Source organism: Myxocyprinus asiaticus, chromosome 21 (genome assembly GCF_019703515.2).
Source record: "Myxocyprinus asiaticus isolate MX2 ecotype Aquarium Trade chromosome 21, UBuf_Myxa_2, whole genome shotgun sequence".
Taxonomy (NCBI): Eukaryota; Metazoa; Chordata; class Actinopteri; order Cypriniformes; family Catostomidae; genus Myxocyprinus; species Myxocyprinus asiaticus.
The window spans coordinates 38,615,693-38,633,512 of record NC_059364.1 but is presented as its reverse complement, the minus strand read 5'-3'; the positions used below and the strand labels follow the sequence as shown (position 1 = coordinate 38,633,512).

Genomic DNA, 17,820 nt, shown 5'->3' with positions numbered 1-17,820 from the left:
AGTAGTGTAGTGTCCTCCTTCAGCACTCTCACTCTTCAGTTACAAAAACATGGGACTCAGAAAATCAGACAGAAGACATTTGGCATGCTAATGTTGCCACTGGCACACCCACAGACCACCTACAGTCCGTTCACTGACCCCCGTATGTATGTTATGCAAAAAAAATGGCAAGAACTTGATCTTGCTAGAACAGCACTTATAACTTTTGGACAGACAGAAATTCAAATCAGTCTAGACACGGTTTCGTTTGAAAACGCATCTTTTAAAAAAAAGTCTTGAAAACGACAGTGTGGACAGAGCGTTTCAGAAACTCTGATTAATGTGGACGTAGCCTAATAGGTAGTTCCTTCATTCACTTGGTTTTATAGTATGTGCAGTTAATCTGCATTGCCTCAGCCACATTTCCACACTGTAGATGGTTTTGTTTTTATTTGTGGCCGATGTTGCCCTGTCAACAATGAAAAGACGATTCAAGGAAAAGTCAACTTTCTCTTACAAATTAGTGTGTTAATGACTATTGGTGCCTTTGGTTTAACAAATAATAAGTTGACCCTCACCTGAGAGACGTTTTAATGGTAAAATTCACATTTATTTCCTCTCTTTTCCCTTTCACAGCTCCGTAAGGTGGAGAGAGACAAGAAGACCATGGATCAAGAGATAGTGGAGCTCACGAATAAACTAGTGGATGCCAAAAACACTATCGACAAGCTGGAGGAACTGAATGTACGTGCTGTGTCAGAACTTTGTGTGTGAGAGACATGTTTTGCACCGAGGTTGTCAGTGCTATAGTGTTCCTGGGAATGATAACTACTGGAGCTGAAAATTGGAAGTTGCATGTAAAGGATCTGTTGCTAAGCTTTCACAGGAGTCTATAGTCAGATATGTCTGCGCTCCACAAATGATATCTGCCTTGTGGAGCTTCACAGGGGAATACAGCAAAGTCTCCTTAGTCATTTCTCTCTGTTTGTTCTTTAAAGTTAAGGTGTGCAATTTCCAAGCCAATATTCCAAGCCCCAAATAAAAATATATTTGGGAAAATAATGACTTTTTTCAAACTGGTTTCCCCAGTATTGACAGGAGACTGTTGAATACTGGAAAAATCACTTTGTTCGATTCAATTCACTTTGTTCGATTCAATTCACTTTATGTAAACACTTCATCTCTTAGCACTCAAAGAATGAACACAGGATTGTAAATTAGCACACATGTGTATTCTGGCAATTGGTTCCAAGATTTTAAGTAACTCCTTGAGGAATAAAGAAGATTCAGAATGCAGGTACTTGAGAAATGTGCCTTTATTACACCGTATGTATGAAAGAGTGCCGCAGGGAACTAATTATAGCCCCCGAGAAATTGATAGCCGTCTGTTCACCATGTTTAAATGGGGTGCTTCATCTCCTTGGACAGATAAACCACACATCAATCATAGCTTTTTTTAGCTATGACTTCTACAGACCGCAACCCTGGATTGCCATTTTCCTTGTTTTATTTTATATGTAGTGCCAGTCAAACGTTTGGACACCTACTCATTCTTCATTATTACTATTTTCCATGTTTTAGTATAATGGTAAATAATTGTCACCAAAGGTGTGGAATAACACAAAAAAATAATGGTAATGATGTAGTAACCAAAATCGTTAACCAATCAGCTTCATGAGGTGCTTCCTCTAATGCTTTTTGAAAGTTTTTGAAGGAGTTCCCATGTTTGTTGACTGCTTTTCCTTCACTATATGCTCCAACTAATCCATTCCAACAATTATTTTCTTAAATGTTTAGTTGTCAAAAGAAGTTAATACTTAATCTTTTCAAGCATTTTGGCATAAGCTTTTACATAAAAAGGTTTTTAAAGTCATGAAAAACATACAGTACATTCATTCAGGCGTGCTCAAACTTTAAACTGGTACTTTATCTTCTTTCATAAATGAACTGTATAATTTCAGTTTGCGAAAGTTTAAGGGAATTTTAGGACAATTTGATTCCAAAAAGTTGTCCAAAAATGTCTTTCTATATGTGATGTCTTCTCATATCCATTTCCCAGCCATTTATTCTCATACACTTTTTCTCCTCATGCAGGAGCGCTATCGGCAAGACTGCAATTTGGCCGTGCAGCTGTTGAAGTGCAATAAGTCGCATTTCAGGAACCACAAGTTTGCAGATGTAAGTATGACTTCTGCTTCTCATAGATACCCCGTCAAAGGGTTTAAGGCTCACCTCCTCACACATTTAAAGGATTGGTTTACCGAAAAGTGCTAATTTTCTCATCACTTTCTCACCCTCATGTCATTCCAAACTTGTATGACTTCTTTCTATCATGAATCACAAAAGGAGCTCTCAGAATAAATGTCCAAGCAGCTCTTTTTCATATAATGAAAACAAATGGTGATTTTTACTGCCAGGCTAGACAAAAAAAAGCACCAAGTGATCCATATGACTTGCTATATTCGAAATCCTCTTAAGCCACTTGACAGACAATTCAAGTCATTTTCTGCAGAAGACACTGAATAGAGTGCACAAGTTGAAAAAATGACTTTTATAATACTTTAATGGTGCTTTTTTGATAGTAAAAATTACCATCAACGTTTTGTCTAACATATTTTGAATTTCACAGAAGAAAATGTGATGATGGCAATTTGCATTTTTGGGTGAATTATTCCCTTCTTAGAGGACTTGTTGGAGTCTTAATGTGTTTTGCACTCCACAGTGACACTCGCGGACGTTGATGAGACAGAGTGCACTTGATTGCCCACTTACTACCATATTTTGAAATGGACATGGACGTCTGAATTTACCGACTGACATCAGAGAGGAATAGTCAGAGAGAGAATGAGAAAGAGACCAAGATAATAGAGAGAGGGAGAGGATTTTGAGAAAGAAACAGATTCATGGTTGTGCTATATGACAGTGTTTAGGGTGAAAAGTGTCTGTTAGTGCAGTCGTGCTGTGAGGCAGGGCTGGTCTTTGGATATGCATGGTCTTGCTGGCAGAGAAAGGCACAGTATTGACAAGGTGCCAAACTCCAGACACATCTGTCTGTTTGGCCTTTGTGTCTGTCCGTGGGGGAAAACAGGACAGACCTCGGGCTGTTGGACAGCTCTGTGTATCCAGGAACAGAGAGGTACGACTAACCTCATGGGCATAGGAGTATTGAACACATCAGAATATTAGCACCTGTGTCTGTGTGTTTTACACACACATCTGTAATCTGAACTGCTTGTTTATTAAATAAGTCATGATTTAAATGCATTTACTTTAGACATCTGTGCATTTATTGGCTGCTACTTATTGGCTGATTTTCATTTAGTATCCATCCAACTCATTCGTTTAAATAAAAGATCATTAAAATGTTAGTGTTGTAAAGAAATTTAAATCTAGGTGCAATTTATATTTGTCTACAAAACTAATTTCAAGCATCTAACCATAATTAAGATCACAAGAAATATAAATTCAGTCAAGTGTGTCCAAACACTGGACATCTAGTGTATAGTGGACTGATTGCAAATTAGAATATTATTGTATTATTTTCAGACAGAGATGGCAGACATTCACCTGCCATGTTGATTGTATTTGAGTTTGTGGGTGCAGATTATTCCTCCTTTGCAGCAGTTAATTCACAGCGGATCTTTACACACCCTGTAATTTATATGTGAATGAATTGACAGCAGTGACTAATCTTTAGTATTGTAATCTCTGCAGGAGAACTGTAGTTGAGTGAGACAGCAGTTGACTAGGTATTTTTTTGAAGATGCATCATTTTCTGAATTATCGCCTTCCCCTGCCCTCAAGAACTTTTGTAATCTATTACTCTGGAAGCAGGACCACCAAATATTCTCAAGGGTTGTCAGCTGCAGTTGATTCTTAAGCTTTGTTAATGCTTGACGCATCCACTCTAGTGGCATTTATAATTGATGTGGTCTATGTTGCACTATTCGCTGAAACAACAGGTGGCATTACAGAGAAAATCAAGCTTGGAAATTAATAAAACCTCCAAAAGTCATGAAAAAGTTCTGTAGTAAATGTAATTTTTCTCACTGTGCTTAGCCCTAATTTATTTCAGCATCTAAAATGTGCTCTTTTTGAGTGCAATCTCTATAAAATTGTTTAAAATCCTTGTCGAGTAATCACAAACAACTGGAAAAGTAATGGAAATTCTTTGATCAAAATGAGCTGGAACCCTGGTTCTACTACTACATTGTTTATGTCCTTTTATTATTTGAAAAGTGACATTATTTAAAAATTTGATCAGTAACAATCACGAGCCAGTGATTTTATCTCGATGCATCACATATTAAATCATGACATATGTGTCGCACTGTGTATAATTTTGTGAGGTACTGTAGTTGGCGATAGCCAGCCCTAGTTATCTCTGCTACCTGAAAGAATAGAAAGATATTTAGTTGATTTGGTCTGCTCTTTGTGTTGTAACACTTTTGTGGTCTTCCCATACTAGCATGTGATAGACATGGGGCATGGGATATACATGCACTATGCCTCCTGGAACAATAAATGTAGGGAACGCCATGTAGATTTCTGAGCTAAAAGGCCATGAAGGGGTCATGCTTGGAAGTGTGGCACGGACACGTTGATTCTCCCGTGCCCTTACGCCCAGACGAAGTGAGGCCTTTGTGGGTAATTGCTGCCCCGCAGGATCGTTACAACATAAAGCTGAGAGGGGCAGTGTGATCACTGATTTTCCCTGCCTTTTTTCCACAAATCAATAACCTGCCCTGGCTTCGTCAAATCGCGGCAAGCTGTAAAATAAAGGTCCTCATCACCTGCCTTTTTACTTTTAGTCTCTTTCTCTCTCTTTCTCTGTCTGTCTCACCTCTATTCAGTAATAATCTAATTTGAGGTGAGCTTTTTACTCTTTATTCTTTTGTTCAGAAAGAGGAGACAGTGGATGGTGTTAAATGAAAAGATGCAATTTTCTGTTGTTCTCAATCATGGCTGAGATAACCTTCATTGCGGCAGCATGGTAGATAGGTTTCATCAAACACCCTATTCACATCCCAGTGATCAGTACATTAGTACAGAGTAAATGTTAGTGGAACTGCACCTTGTAAGATCGCTTGCAGGCACACTTGCCAACCTTCCCGATTCTGCTGAAGATTCACCTTTTTTTAGTGCATCCACCCATATTTTCTGCTTCTGTTTCTGGCCTGTCTACTTAGCTATATATAACTTTCCATTGGGATTTAAAAAATTACCTTGGTCGATACTAAAATAAAAACAATACCAATATATCTACAGTACAGGTAGCACCGAGAACTGGCTCAATTCAGTACCGGCTATGCTAATGAACTGTCAAATGCGCTCAGTCAAAATGCCAGTTTTGGTGAGATATTAATGTAAACAATAGACCTGCTGTCACAGTTTAAAAAATGTTCTCTATAGAAGAAAAAGGTAATCTTCTCACGTTTGTCTGTTTTTCTTTTCTCTGATGTTTTGCAGTTGCCATATGAGCTGCAGGACATGGTGAACAAGCACATGAAGAGCAACTTGCCGAACAAGACTCGGGGCTCTCCAGGAGCTCATGTCCAGGACCCTGACACTCTGAGCCTGACCCCTGCAGATGTTGTGCCCACTTCAGTCATTGCCCGTGTTCTCGAGAAGCCGGAGCCCCTTGTGCTTAACTCAGCCCAGTCTAGCAGCAGTGCAGGTCGGCCAGTGGCTGAGGATGTGTTTGTACATGTGGATATGACAGGAACCCAAGATGGCAATGGAGGGAACGAGAATGGGGGACCTGTTCATGGCAGGCCTCCTTTAGGACCTGGTTCTGAACAGCAGCATGTAAATGGCATGTGTCGAAGCCATGGAAGCCTAGATTGTCCAACCGGTGAAGATGGGACAGCACCCTCCTTTGAGAAGCTGAACCCTTACCCAGCCCCTCTGCCACCACATCCACTTTACCCTGGTCGCAAAGTGATCGAGTTCTCTTCAGATGAAAAAGTAAAGATCCCCAAGAACAGCCCACTGCCCAATTGCACCTATGCGACTCGTCAGGCCATTTCACTTAGTCTTGTGCAGAATGAAGAGGAAGCAGCCGAGCGTCAGCGTACCGTTCCCAATAGCCCTGCTCTATCTGATGGGGGTTGGCGGTCAGGGACATCATCATCTTCCTGTGGACGTCATGCTTCTCACCAACGAACGCCTGCAAAGATGGATGCCACGGACACACTCTCCAGTTATTCAAGCCCCTTTAGCAGTCCTCCTCAGCCCCCCAGCGCCTTCGCCAGCTCAGGTAGCTCCGAGGAGGACCTACTGGCCAACTGGCAGCGCATGTTTGTGGAAAAAATGGCGCCATCCACAGAAGGCTCCCTTGTCAACCGCACATCTTTTAGTTGCGAGACGGTAAAGGATCTCCAAAGAGGTTGCAATGGGAAATCAGGGGTAGGGGTCCTAAGAGGTGCTTACTCTGATGGTGAGGAGGGATCCTCGGCCCATAGCTGGACAGCAAGTAGAGAGTCGAGTTTGGATACAGACACCAGCAGTTTGGCAGACCTCCGTGCAAAGAAGACACAATATGGTGGTGACTTTTCCCAGGAGGAGGGCGAACATCTTCTAATGGCCCTTGATCCACTTGACAATGATGGTGCTAGTGGTGATACCATGGTCACCGTAGAGAGCAGTCCAGCCTCTGCTAAGCATCAGGAGTTTGCAGAAGATGCAGACTCTGTAGGAAGTTCAGCCGAAGAACGAGATATCCTAACCCAGGACTTTCCTGTCATTGGCTCAAAGGTCGTAGCTGCCCTTGAGGATTATGCAGACAAGCCCCCTCGGACTGGCTCCTCACGACCTCTGAAGAGCCCCAAGAGGATGGGGGTTCATCATTTGAACCGCAAAGACAGCCTTACCAGAGCCCAAGAGCATGGAAACTTGCTGGACTAAGACTTGCAGCCTCACTCTTTTCTTTTTCTTTACTTTGAGTGCTCTTCGTCTTACTAGCAATCACTAGTCATTGCAGCACACAACAAGGGATCGGACCAGCATTGCTGCAGTCATCCCTGACCATGTCACTGTTGCTGAGGCATCATTGTAAGTCTTCTGTCCTTTCTCCACGGGGCATGGAGCGCTCTTATCTGTGGAACCTATGGTACTGATGGAATCTGTGATGTACCGTAAATCCAGTTGCAGCTTCATTAAGTCAGACTAGTTAGTGGCACCCCACATCAAGAGGACAGTGCTTCAGAGATTATAGAAGAATATTGTAGTGGGATTTAAGTTGATTTTCCCTGCTCCAAGACTTGGCTTCGGCTTGGTGTGACATGATTGAGTGGGCGACAACAGTACATAGCCATCCAATCACATCTCTGAAAGAGGAAGAGTTCTTCATTGAAGATGAGATAGAACAGCTCAAGAACGGATCCCTGTAGCATGTTACGGACATGGAACACCTTACAAAATGGATGTTTTGCCATTTTCTTTTGCCCTAGGGTGAGCCTTTTTTCCCCAGATAATGATATATATCCAGTATCCCAGTACAAGTTGCTGGAAATGGCACCAAATGGCCCAAAACTTAGCAGATGCCACAGGTATTCTGCTGGTTGAAGCAAGTTTGATGGGATCTATGGTTTCTCTCATCAATTTTCAGTGCCTAACCCTTGCTCTGACAGAGCGGGCTCTCCATCACTCTTTAAATGAACATCTTGTTCCTTTAGTTGGCTTTTGGTCATCATAAACTGAGGATCCTTCAACTCAAAGTTTCAGACAGTTACCTCTCTTCATCGATCTACCACTGTATTTCAATACCTAAAGACAGCTTTTTACTTTAATAATATAAATTATGATTTTCAATTTAGTGTCGGTATATTGGTTTAATGATCAAGTACTTGGATATACTTCCTGATTTTCATTCTCACTTGTTTTATTTGACTAATGATATCCAAAACTTATGATTTTAAGTATATAGATTTTTTTTGTGTGTGTATTTATTTGTCTTTTTGCTGTTTGAGAGTCTAAAGTGTCCCGTTACTCCTCCTCAGAGCTGTTAAGCACTTGCAGACATTTATAAAAAGCACACAGAAAACAGATTCCTGATTTGAAATGGGATGGTATACAAATCCTGATATTATTACTTGTGCTACTGGACTGCAATATCAGTTAAACCCAAACAGTGCTGTATTTCACATAATTTCATGCAGCAATCCAAAAAAATAAATATTCAGCCATATTTTCAGAGATCAGTATTTAAGAGTAAGGCTGAAATCTTTGGATACGTCATTGATGTTTCGTGTCCTCTAATTTTAGGATGTATTGTGTCCCCTCGCTGCTAAGAGCAGATTGCCATTCAGAGGGTGTATTAACATTTCAAAAACTATGCATCTAGCAATGTAGAAAAATACCACAAAAACTTGAATCATAGCCAAGCATTGTATACAATATGGTAACATTACTGACTTTTAAATTAAGTTGCATACAGTAGACTAAAAAAAGCACACTAAAACCAGTCATTTTGGCCAGAAACATGCTTTTGTTGTATATTTGTTCAAATCCTGAAGCCATGTTTTGATCTTAACGAATGTAATCATCTTTATGTAGCTTCCATTTTCACTGGTTCTTCATTATTCTCAAACTGATCATACCTGCTATATGTATTTTTGGGGGAATGTGCATCCCAACATCATTTGGTGTGTTTTTGTGTGCATTTTTGTGTGGAAATCTGAATTACCTAGATTTTTTCTGATCAGTCTGTCCAACGGATACTTTATACAGAGGTTATTATTTTTTTTTTTCTGTTCTGAGTATTCCAGTTGTAAATTTCAGTCATTTCATTTCAAATAGCTTTTTAATATTTAATTACATTTATCAGCTTTTCTTAAGTAATGAATTTCAGATGCAACCACTACGAGCATCCTCACTCTTGTGTTTTGTTTCTATATTTTAGAGATTAAAATCTGTATTGCCTTTTTAAGTGCTGCTTGCTTTGAGCTCTTTTTATTTGCAATGCGTTTTAGTCTTTAGACCTCTCACTAGCCAGATGTCCCACAACATACTGTACACGGGTCAAGTAATTAATGCAGTATTGTACTTTGTGTTTAAAATTGTAAAAATCTTTTTTGGGACTTTGACACACAATACCCTCCACCTTTACTGACTGAAAGGAACAGTTCACCCAAAAATAACCCTTTAAGACTTCTGCAGTACTGATGATATGCAGCACAGTAATCTCCAGGTAATGTGTAAGAGTATCTTGTGTATTTTAGATTCTTATATTGGTCTTTTATTTATGAACATATCAACCATTTGGAAGTGAGGTACAACGGTGTGTATTATGTTTAGCAGTATTCCTGAAGGGTGGTCAGACTTTTGTAAAAGTGCATTTAAAAATGCAGCTACATGTTTCTCAGAAAAGGCCAGAATGTGTAATCCAAGGGCTCCCAAGTCCATACTTGCTGTTTTCTTGTCTTACACTTTGGTCTTAGTACGTAGAATTCATCCTTTTTTTTTTTTTCTTTTTTTTTTGCAGTATATGAGGGTACCACTAATAGCCCATGATTAATTAAAGTGTAACGGCCCACCATTCTGAAAAATTAATATTTTATCATGTTCTAAAATAGCTCTGTGATGTTTTAAAGAGACAGCGTACAGCCTGTCAGGGTATTGCATATGGAAATGGACGCCCTTAAATACTTCATCAGATGTTACATAGACACCAGATAGTGCACATAAAGAAAATAACAAATAATGGCTAGGACGTGTATAAATATGCTGAGCTTTTTTCTTTTTGCCTGCTGCAGCTTTAATCACTCAGAAATGTTATTGCACACATCAGAGACTTGCACATCTTCTCTTTAATCCAAGGTGACCCTCCTGGGGTGCTGCATGCAAATCATGCAAAATTTCACTGAGAAATCTTAGAAAAGAAACAAATCTAAAGGTTGTCCTCCTACCTAATACGCCAGTCCTCCACCCACCCAAAGTAAAAAAAATAAAAAAAACCTTCTCATGTTATCTCTTTAACCTTCAAGACGGTCTGTAATCTGTGCACCTTTTCCTTTGATCTGATAATTGAACATTTTATTCATCAGTCGACCAGCTTTCATCTATACATCAAGATTTATAATGGCAAGTCATATTGGGAAGTCTTAAATTAGCCTTTGCTATTGACTAATGATCCTGCTTTAATGTCGATATGAAATCAAAATTGACCCTCTTGATATACGTTTTGTCTTATTGTGCAAGGTTAGTCAGTGCACGTTATTCCTAAGAAAAATAAAATGTCTTAATAATGTTACTTCAGAATGCAATAACTTGCTCTGCCTGTGAAATTAATTTCCTTTTTCCACTAATGTCATCTAGGACATGTGGGCTGTTGGTTTGTTAACCAATAACAAAATACCTGTTTAGGCCTTGTTTTTAGCAAAGTCTCATTCAGGTTTGGCTTCATGCTTCACTTTTTGTGATCCAATCCTTTTCATATGGATCTCAAATGTCTTGTTGCAATCAGAAATGTCACATTTTGAAATAAAATGTTGCAAATGTTGTATCATGTTGACTTTAAACATTCTTTTATTTAGATTTCTTTAGTAATTTAACGCTTTTGGTATTTGCTGTTTGTTGATTCATTTGCTTTGATTATCTTAGATCTTTATTATGGTGATAACATTTCAAATCATTAAAGGGGATATTTCAAGGGTGCAAAAACTAAGCAGCATGGAGCCCATTTATTTCATGTTGATGGTAATGGTTCACTCAATTGCATTTTAGATGTGTATAATTCAATTTTGTGGTTTGTTGATTAAATTTGTCTGTAAATCTTTGGCCAGATTTTTGGTGCGTACTCTACATACCTTGTCACTCAGTCTTACAAATGTACTGTAGCAATATGGTGCTTTTCCCTTGTCTTATGTTCCTTAGATGTTTTTTTTTTATTATTTTATTCCATCATGGTTTCCATGGTTGTGTAGATGTACTATTCACATTTTATTTTTCCCATTAAGAAAAAAAAAAAAGGCTTATAACTGGACTAATTTTATTTTCTGAATTTGTAAACTGATGTATATTTTAAAACAAATAAAACTATTTTAAAAGTAATCAGTTTGAGCTGTACACTAAGTGTACTTTGATTAGCTCAAGGCACTACTATTATGGAATGATGTGTTGTGTTCTTTTGATGTGTAAATATGATGTCACCCTAACCAAAGAACAGCAGTGCTGATGTAAGAGTGCCCACTGCTGGTGAAAAGGTATGAGACCAGCACTTGTGTGGATTCAGACGGCTACGAGCACCTAGCAACAATTTACCAACAGTCATTCATTGTAATTGTCAAAACTAATGTAAGCACTAATTAGGTTCAGTAGAGCAGATCAGCAGAACTGTCTACATTTTATATGACAGTTTCCTGCATGATTGCATGTACTAACACCCTCAGACTTTTTAAAGGGGTCATATCATATATGTTTTCGAAAGCCACTTATAATATTAGTCAGAAACATTATAAGTGTCAGAAAGCAGTATTTATGACAATTTTTCACACTCTCTCTGCATTTTTTTGCTGCTGTGCCTTTAAGGAATAGTTGCCCACAAGTCATAAAATATTCTCTCATTTACTTGCAGATGTATGACTTTCTTCTGCAGAACCCAAACAAAGAATATCTCAGCTCTGTAGGCTAATACAATGCAAGTGAATGGTGACCAGAACTTTGAAGCTCCAAAAAGCACAAATGCTGCATAAAAGTAATCCATCAGACTCCAGTGGTTTAATCCATATCTTCTGAAGCGATCCAGTTGATTTTGAGTGAGAACAGACCAAAATATAACTTTTTTTTTCACTGTACATATTATCATTGCAGTTTCGGCATGATCATGATTTCAAGCTCGGTTAGACTTCCTAGTGCTTGACGTGCGTAGAATGCTAGATGGCGCTAGGAAATGTAATCGAGCTTGAGATATTCTTCTAGAAATCTTTGTTTGTGTTCAGCAGAAGAAAGAAAGTCATATACATCTGGGATGGCATGAGGGTGAGTAAATGATGAGAGAATTTTCTTTTTTGGGTGACCTGTTCCTTTAAGACTTCTATATAAATGCCCTGTAACAATGCTTGCTGGTTGCCGGTTTGCATTTTGGGTCCATTATAGTTGCCAGTGAGTCAAGTTTGGTATGCCTAACTACAAATGAAAATAAGGCATCTTTGTTGATGGCCATTCAAAATTTGTGCGTTTTTATTTTTTTTTTTATTTTTTTTTTTTTTTTTTTAATTTTTCATTGGAGTGCTCTTCTGTCATAATTTACTCACCCTCATGTCATTCCCATTCTTAAGAATTTATTTTGTTATGCAGAACACAAAAGGAGTACAAAGCTTTGCTGAACTGTGCCGCATGAACCAAGATCAAATTGACTTGATCAGATATACAGTACAAAAAGTTTTTGAGATCTGAAAGTTACAGTATGTTGTGTAAGTACATCAAACGTTTATTTCAAAAGATTAAAAAAAAATAAAAAACATTTATTTCATGAAATGACCCCTTTAAAAAAAAAAAAAAGGTTATATTTAACTGACTAAAATAATTTTTTTTACTTCATTAGAAATTCAGAATTAAGTTATGTTTATGAATGTTCCATCCCAGGTCAGTAATGTTGCGTTTGTTGCATTTCTAGTCTCATTCAGCCTTTTGTGCGTTGCATATCCTGGTTCCGATCGCATTTCAGTTCAAACCAGATCTTTCGTGTAGACTTTACACTAATGAGCATTTCATCATGTTGAATCTTTTAGCGTACTCCTGTCAGGAGGAAGAGCAAAAAGCGCAGAGGATTCATTACAGCATTACCCACTGGAAAATTGCCTTTCCGTTTGTCTCAGTCCTTTAGCAGATTGATCAGAGAGCTTTCATTAATTATAGACAATGACCTCCTTTCTTATTATTTGCCTTTCCTGGCAGCTGCTGTATGAGAGAGGAGACAGACATTAGGTTGCCGATGTGGGGTGTCCATTTTCGCATTTGATCCCTGACCGTGTATGGAGAGCTGCTTATTCAAAATCATGAAAGACAATAGATATCATAGTATTTGAGTGGACTCAGATACAGTTGAAGTCAGAAGTTTACATACACTTAGGTTGAAGTAATTAATAACCACTCCACAGATTTCATATTAGCAAACTATAGTTTTGACAAGTTGATTAGGGCATCTACTTTATGCATGACACAAGCAATTTTTCCAACAATTGTTTACAGACAGATTGTTTCACTTTTAAGTGACTATATCACAATTCCAGTGGGTCAGAAATGTACATACACTAAGTTAATTGTGCCTTTAAGTAGCTTGGTAAATTCCAGAAAATGATGTCAAGCCTTTAGACAATTAGTCAATTAGCTTCTGATAGGCTAATTGGAGTCAATTGGAGGTGTACCTGTGGATGTATTTTAAGGCCTACCTTCAAACTCCATGCCTCTTTGCTTGACATCAGGGGAAAATCAAAAGAACTCAGCCAAGACCTCAGAAAAAAAAAAAAAATTGTGGACCTCCACAAGTCTGGTTCATCCTTGGGAGCAATTTCCAAACACTGAAGGTACCACGTTCATCTTTACAAACAATAGTACACAAGTATAAACACCATGTGACTGCGCAGCCATCATACCGCTCAGGAAGGAGACGCATCCTGTCTACTAGAGATTAACATAGTTTGGTGCGAAAAGTGAAAATCAATCCCAGAACAACAGCAAAGGACCTTGTGAAGCTGCAGAAGAAAACGAGTAGACAAGTATCTATATCCACAGTAAAACGAGTCCTATATCAACATAATCAGAAAGGCTGCTCAGCAAGGAAGAAGCCAATGCTCCAAAACCACCATAAAAAAGCCAGACTACAGTTTGCAAGTGCACATGGGGACAAAGATCTTACTTTTTGGAGAAATGTCCTCTGGTCTGATGAAACAAAAATTGAACTGATTGGCCATAATGACTATCGTTATGTTTGGAGGAAAAAGGGTGAGGCTTGCAAGCCGAAGAACACCATCCCAACCCTGAAGCATGGGGGTGACAGCATCATGTTGTGGTGGTTTTGTTTGCTGCAGGGGGAATGGTGCACTTCACAAAATAGATGGCATCATGACGAAGGAAAATGATGTTGATATATTGAAGCACCATCTCAAGACATCAGCCAGGAAGTTGAAGCTCGGTCGCAAATGGGTCTTCCAAATGGACAATGACCCCAAGCATACCTCCAAAGTTGTAGCAAAATGGCTTAAGGACAACAAAGTCAAGGTATTGGAGTGGCCATCACAAATCCCTGACTTCAATCTGATAGAAAATTTGTGGGCAGAACTGAAAAAGCGTGTGCGAGCAAGGAGGCCTACAAACCTGACTCAGTTACATCAGTTCTGTCTGGAGGAATGGGCCAAAATTCCAGCAACTTATTGTGAGAAGCTTGTGGAAGGCTACCCAAAATGTTTGATCCAAGTTAAACAATTTAAAGGCAATGCTACCAAATACTAACAAAGTGTATGTAAACTTCTGATCCACTGGGAATGTGATAAAAGAAATAAAAGTTGAAATAAATCATTCACTCTACTATTATGCTGACATTTCACATTCTTAAAATAAAGTAGTGATCCTAACTGACCTAAGACAGGCAATGTTTTCTATGATTAAATGTCAGGAACTGTGAACAACTGAGTTTAAATGTATTTGGCTAAGGTGTATGTAAACTTCTGAATTCAGCTGTACCTCTTATATAGCCTAAATAAGGGAATTCAGACGTTTTCAGCCTATAAGGCATTTTGCAGCTTTTTCAGCCAAGAACCTCTTCTATTAATACATTCTTGGCTTGGGGTGCAGCACTGCAGCTACAAAGTCTTAGGCCTAAAAAAAGTCATCAGTTGCCATTTAGAATAATGAAGAAGCCTAATAACATTTAATCAGATCGTCAGAAAATCCTAAAGCCCTCAAAAGCCATTTCCTTGCAATCTGTGACAAGGACAGTATTTTCATTCCCCCATCCTTTAGTTGTAACCTTGACTTGGAGTATTTCAAGCAAAAACATTCTGCCTAAAATCTAATTTTGTGTTTCACAGAATAAAGAAAGTCATATGGGGTGAGTAAATGATGAAAAAAGTTTCATTTTTGATTGAACTATCGCTTTAAAAAGATGTTACAACTCGCTCCATTTTACAGAACTCTCCGGTCTCCTCTACTCCAAAAACAATTTTTTTTCTGAAGTTCATTTCTTAAAGTTATAATTTACCCAAAAATGAAAATTCTCACATCATTTACTCACCCTCATGCCATCCCAGATGTGTTTGACTTTCTTTTGCTGAACACAAATCAAAATCAAATCACTTTATTGTCACACAATGAAGTATTTTAGAAGAGTATCTTAGCTCTGTAGGTCCATATGATGCAAGTGAATGGAGACCAAAACTCCAAAAATCACATTAAGGCAGCATAAAAATAATCCATAAGACTCCAGTGGTTAAATCCATGTCTTCAGAAGTGTTATGATAAGTGTGGGCGAGAAACAGATCCATATTTAAATCCTTTTTACTATAAATCTACACTTTCACATTCACATTCTGAAAGTAAATGTGAAAGTAGAGATTTATAGTAAAAAAGGATTTAAATATTGATCACCCGAAGTGATAGTGTCGCTTCAGAAGACATACTGTATATTAAACCACTGTAGTCAAATGGATTGTCTTTATGTGATTTTTGAAGCTTCAAAGTTCTGGTCACCATTGAATTGTATGGACCTACAGAGCTAAAATATTCTTCTAAAAATCTTTGTTTGTGTTCAGCAGAAGAAAGAAAGTCATACACATCTGGGATGTCATGAGGGTGAGTAAATGATGAGATAATTTTCATTTTTGGGTGAACTGCCCCTTTAAGAAAAACAGATATCTGAAAGCTGCAGAGAATAGACTGGGCATGAAGCATGAATGTGTCTGGAATGAAAGTCTAAACTTGGATCACAGCTGTTCAAAACTAGCATAAACAACATAATCAGCTTTGCACAGGAGCTGCTTTAACTATATGAAAGCACAGAAACATGACTTTGCTGTAATTGTAATGGCAATGTCTGCCTTTTTTCATTTAAAATTTGCATGTATACTGATTTTTATAAATACTCTGCTGAAAACTGGCTGAATTAAAATGACTGAATAATAGGTGACATCAGTGGTTCCTTCAGAAAAGTCAAGGTTTTGAGACACTTGAAATATATATTGAGGGCATGAATAGGATATTTGAGGCTTATTTCAAGGGTATGATTTCATGGATCTTCAGCAGGTTCTGCCGGTGAGGCATATGAAGAACCCCAAATTGTGCTTTTTTTTTAATGTTTTAATTTTTACAGTGTGCATCTTATGTTATCACAAAAATCTATTTCTCTATGAAGAAAATTTATAGGAATTTATTTTTAGAAAACAGACATCCTTACCCTAAACCAACACCTTAACCTAACCGACAGTGTCCTAAAAGATAAATGAGAGGTGAACAAAGCAGACATCCTTACCCTAAACCAACACCTAAACCTAACCACTAGTGCCCAAAAAGATAAATGAGAGGTGAACAAAACAGACATCTTTACCCTAAACCAACACCTTATCCTAATCAGTAGTGCCCTAAAAGATAAATGAGAGGTGAACAAAACAGACGTCTTTACCCTAAACCAACACCTAAACCTAACCGATAGTGTCCTAAAAGATAAATGAGAGGTAAACAAAAGAGACATCTTCACCCTAAACCAACACCTAAACCTAACCGATAGTGTCCTAAAAGATAAATGAGAGGTAAACAAAACAGACATCCTTACCTTAAACCAACACCTAAACCTAACCGATAGTGTCCTAAAAGATAAATGAGAGGTAAACAAAACAGACATCCTTACCTTAAACCAACACCTAAACCTAACTGATAGTGTCCTAAAAGATAAATGAGAGGTAAACAAAACAGACATCCTTACCCTGAACCAACACCTAAACCTAACCGATAGTGTCCTAAAAGATAAATGAGAGGTAAACAAAACAGACATCCTTACCCTAAACCAACACCTAAACCTAACCTATAGTGTCCTAAAAGATAAATGCGAGGTGAACAAAACAGACATCCTTACCCTAAACCAACACCTTAACCTAACCAATAGTGTCCTAAAAGATAAATGAGAGGTGAACAAAGCAGACATCCTTACCCTAAACCAACACTTTAATCTAACCAATAGTGTCCTAAAAGAAAAATGAGAGGTGAACAAAGAAGAAATCCTTACCTTAAACCAACACTTTAATCTAACAAATAGTGTCCTAAAAGATAAATGAGTGGTGAACAAAACAGACATCCTTACCCTAAACCAACACCTAAACCTAACCGATAGTGTCCTAAAAGATAAATGAGAGGTGAACAAAACAGACATCCTTACCCTAAACCAACACTTTAATCTAACCAATAGTGTCCTAAAAGAAAAATGAGAGGTGAACAAAACAGACATCCTTACCCTAAACCTAACCGATAGTGTTTTAAAGGCAAATTCCACATGAAAAGCACATTTATTGAAGCAACCACGTCATTTCATGTCGCTTCTATGACACTTTCATTTAAGGGTGTGTTCACACTTGGCAGGTTTGGTTCAATTAAAATGAACTCTGGTGAGATTGCTCTGTTAGTACGGTTCATTTGAACAAGTGTGAACGCTGCCATCCGAACCTTGGTGCGCACCAAACAAGCGGACCGAGACTGCCTGAATAGTGGGTCTTGGTCCACTTCCAAACGAACTCTGGTGCGATTCGATTAATATATGAACGCAACATGGACCAAAGACATCTAAACGGACCAAAAACAAGTAATTTGCCTAATACTGACCTCAAGCATACCTGGTTCTTCTCATCATAGGAGCTA

General features: G+C 38.3%; 1 protein-coding gene across 3 annotated transcripts in view; it reads left to right on the top strand.

Moving 5' to 3' along the window:
* The window catches only part of LOC127412292 (tight junction-associated protein 1-like), a 144,436-nt gene extending 133,365 nt beyond the window's left edge, over positions 1–11,071 (top strand). For all 3 annotated transcript variants that reach the window (XM_051648531.1, XM_051648530.1, XM_051648532.1), the window contains 3 exons: positions 616–723; positions 2,074–2,157; positions 5,449–11,071. In XM_051648531.1, the coding sequence (XP_051504491.1) occupies positions 616–723; positions 2,074–2,157; positions 5,449–6,885 (1,629 nt within the window). In that variant the 3' untranslated portion in view covers positions 6,886–11,071. The remainder of the gene's footprint in view (positions 1–615; positions 724–2,073; positions 2,158–5,448) is intronic.
* Positions 11,072–17,820: the final 6,749 nt, after the last annotated feature.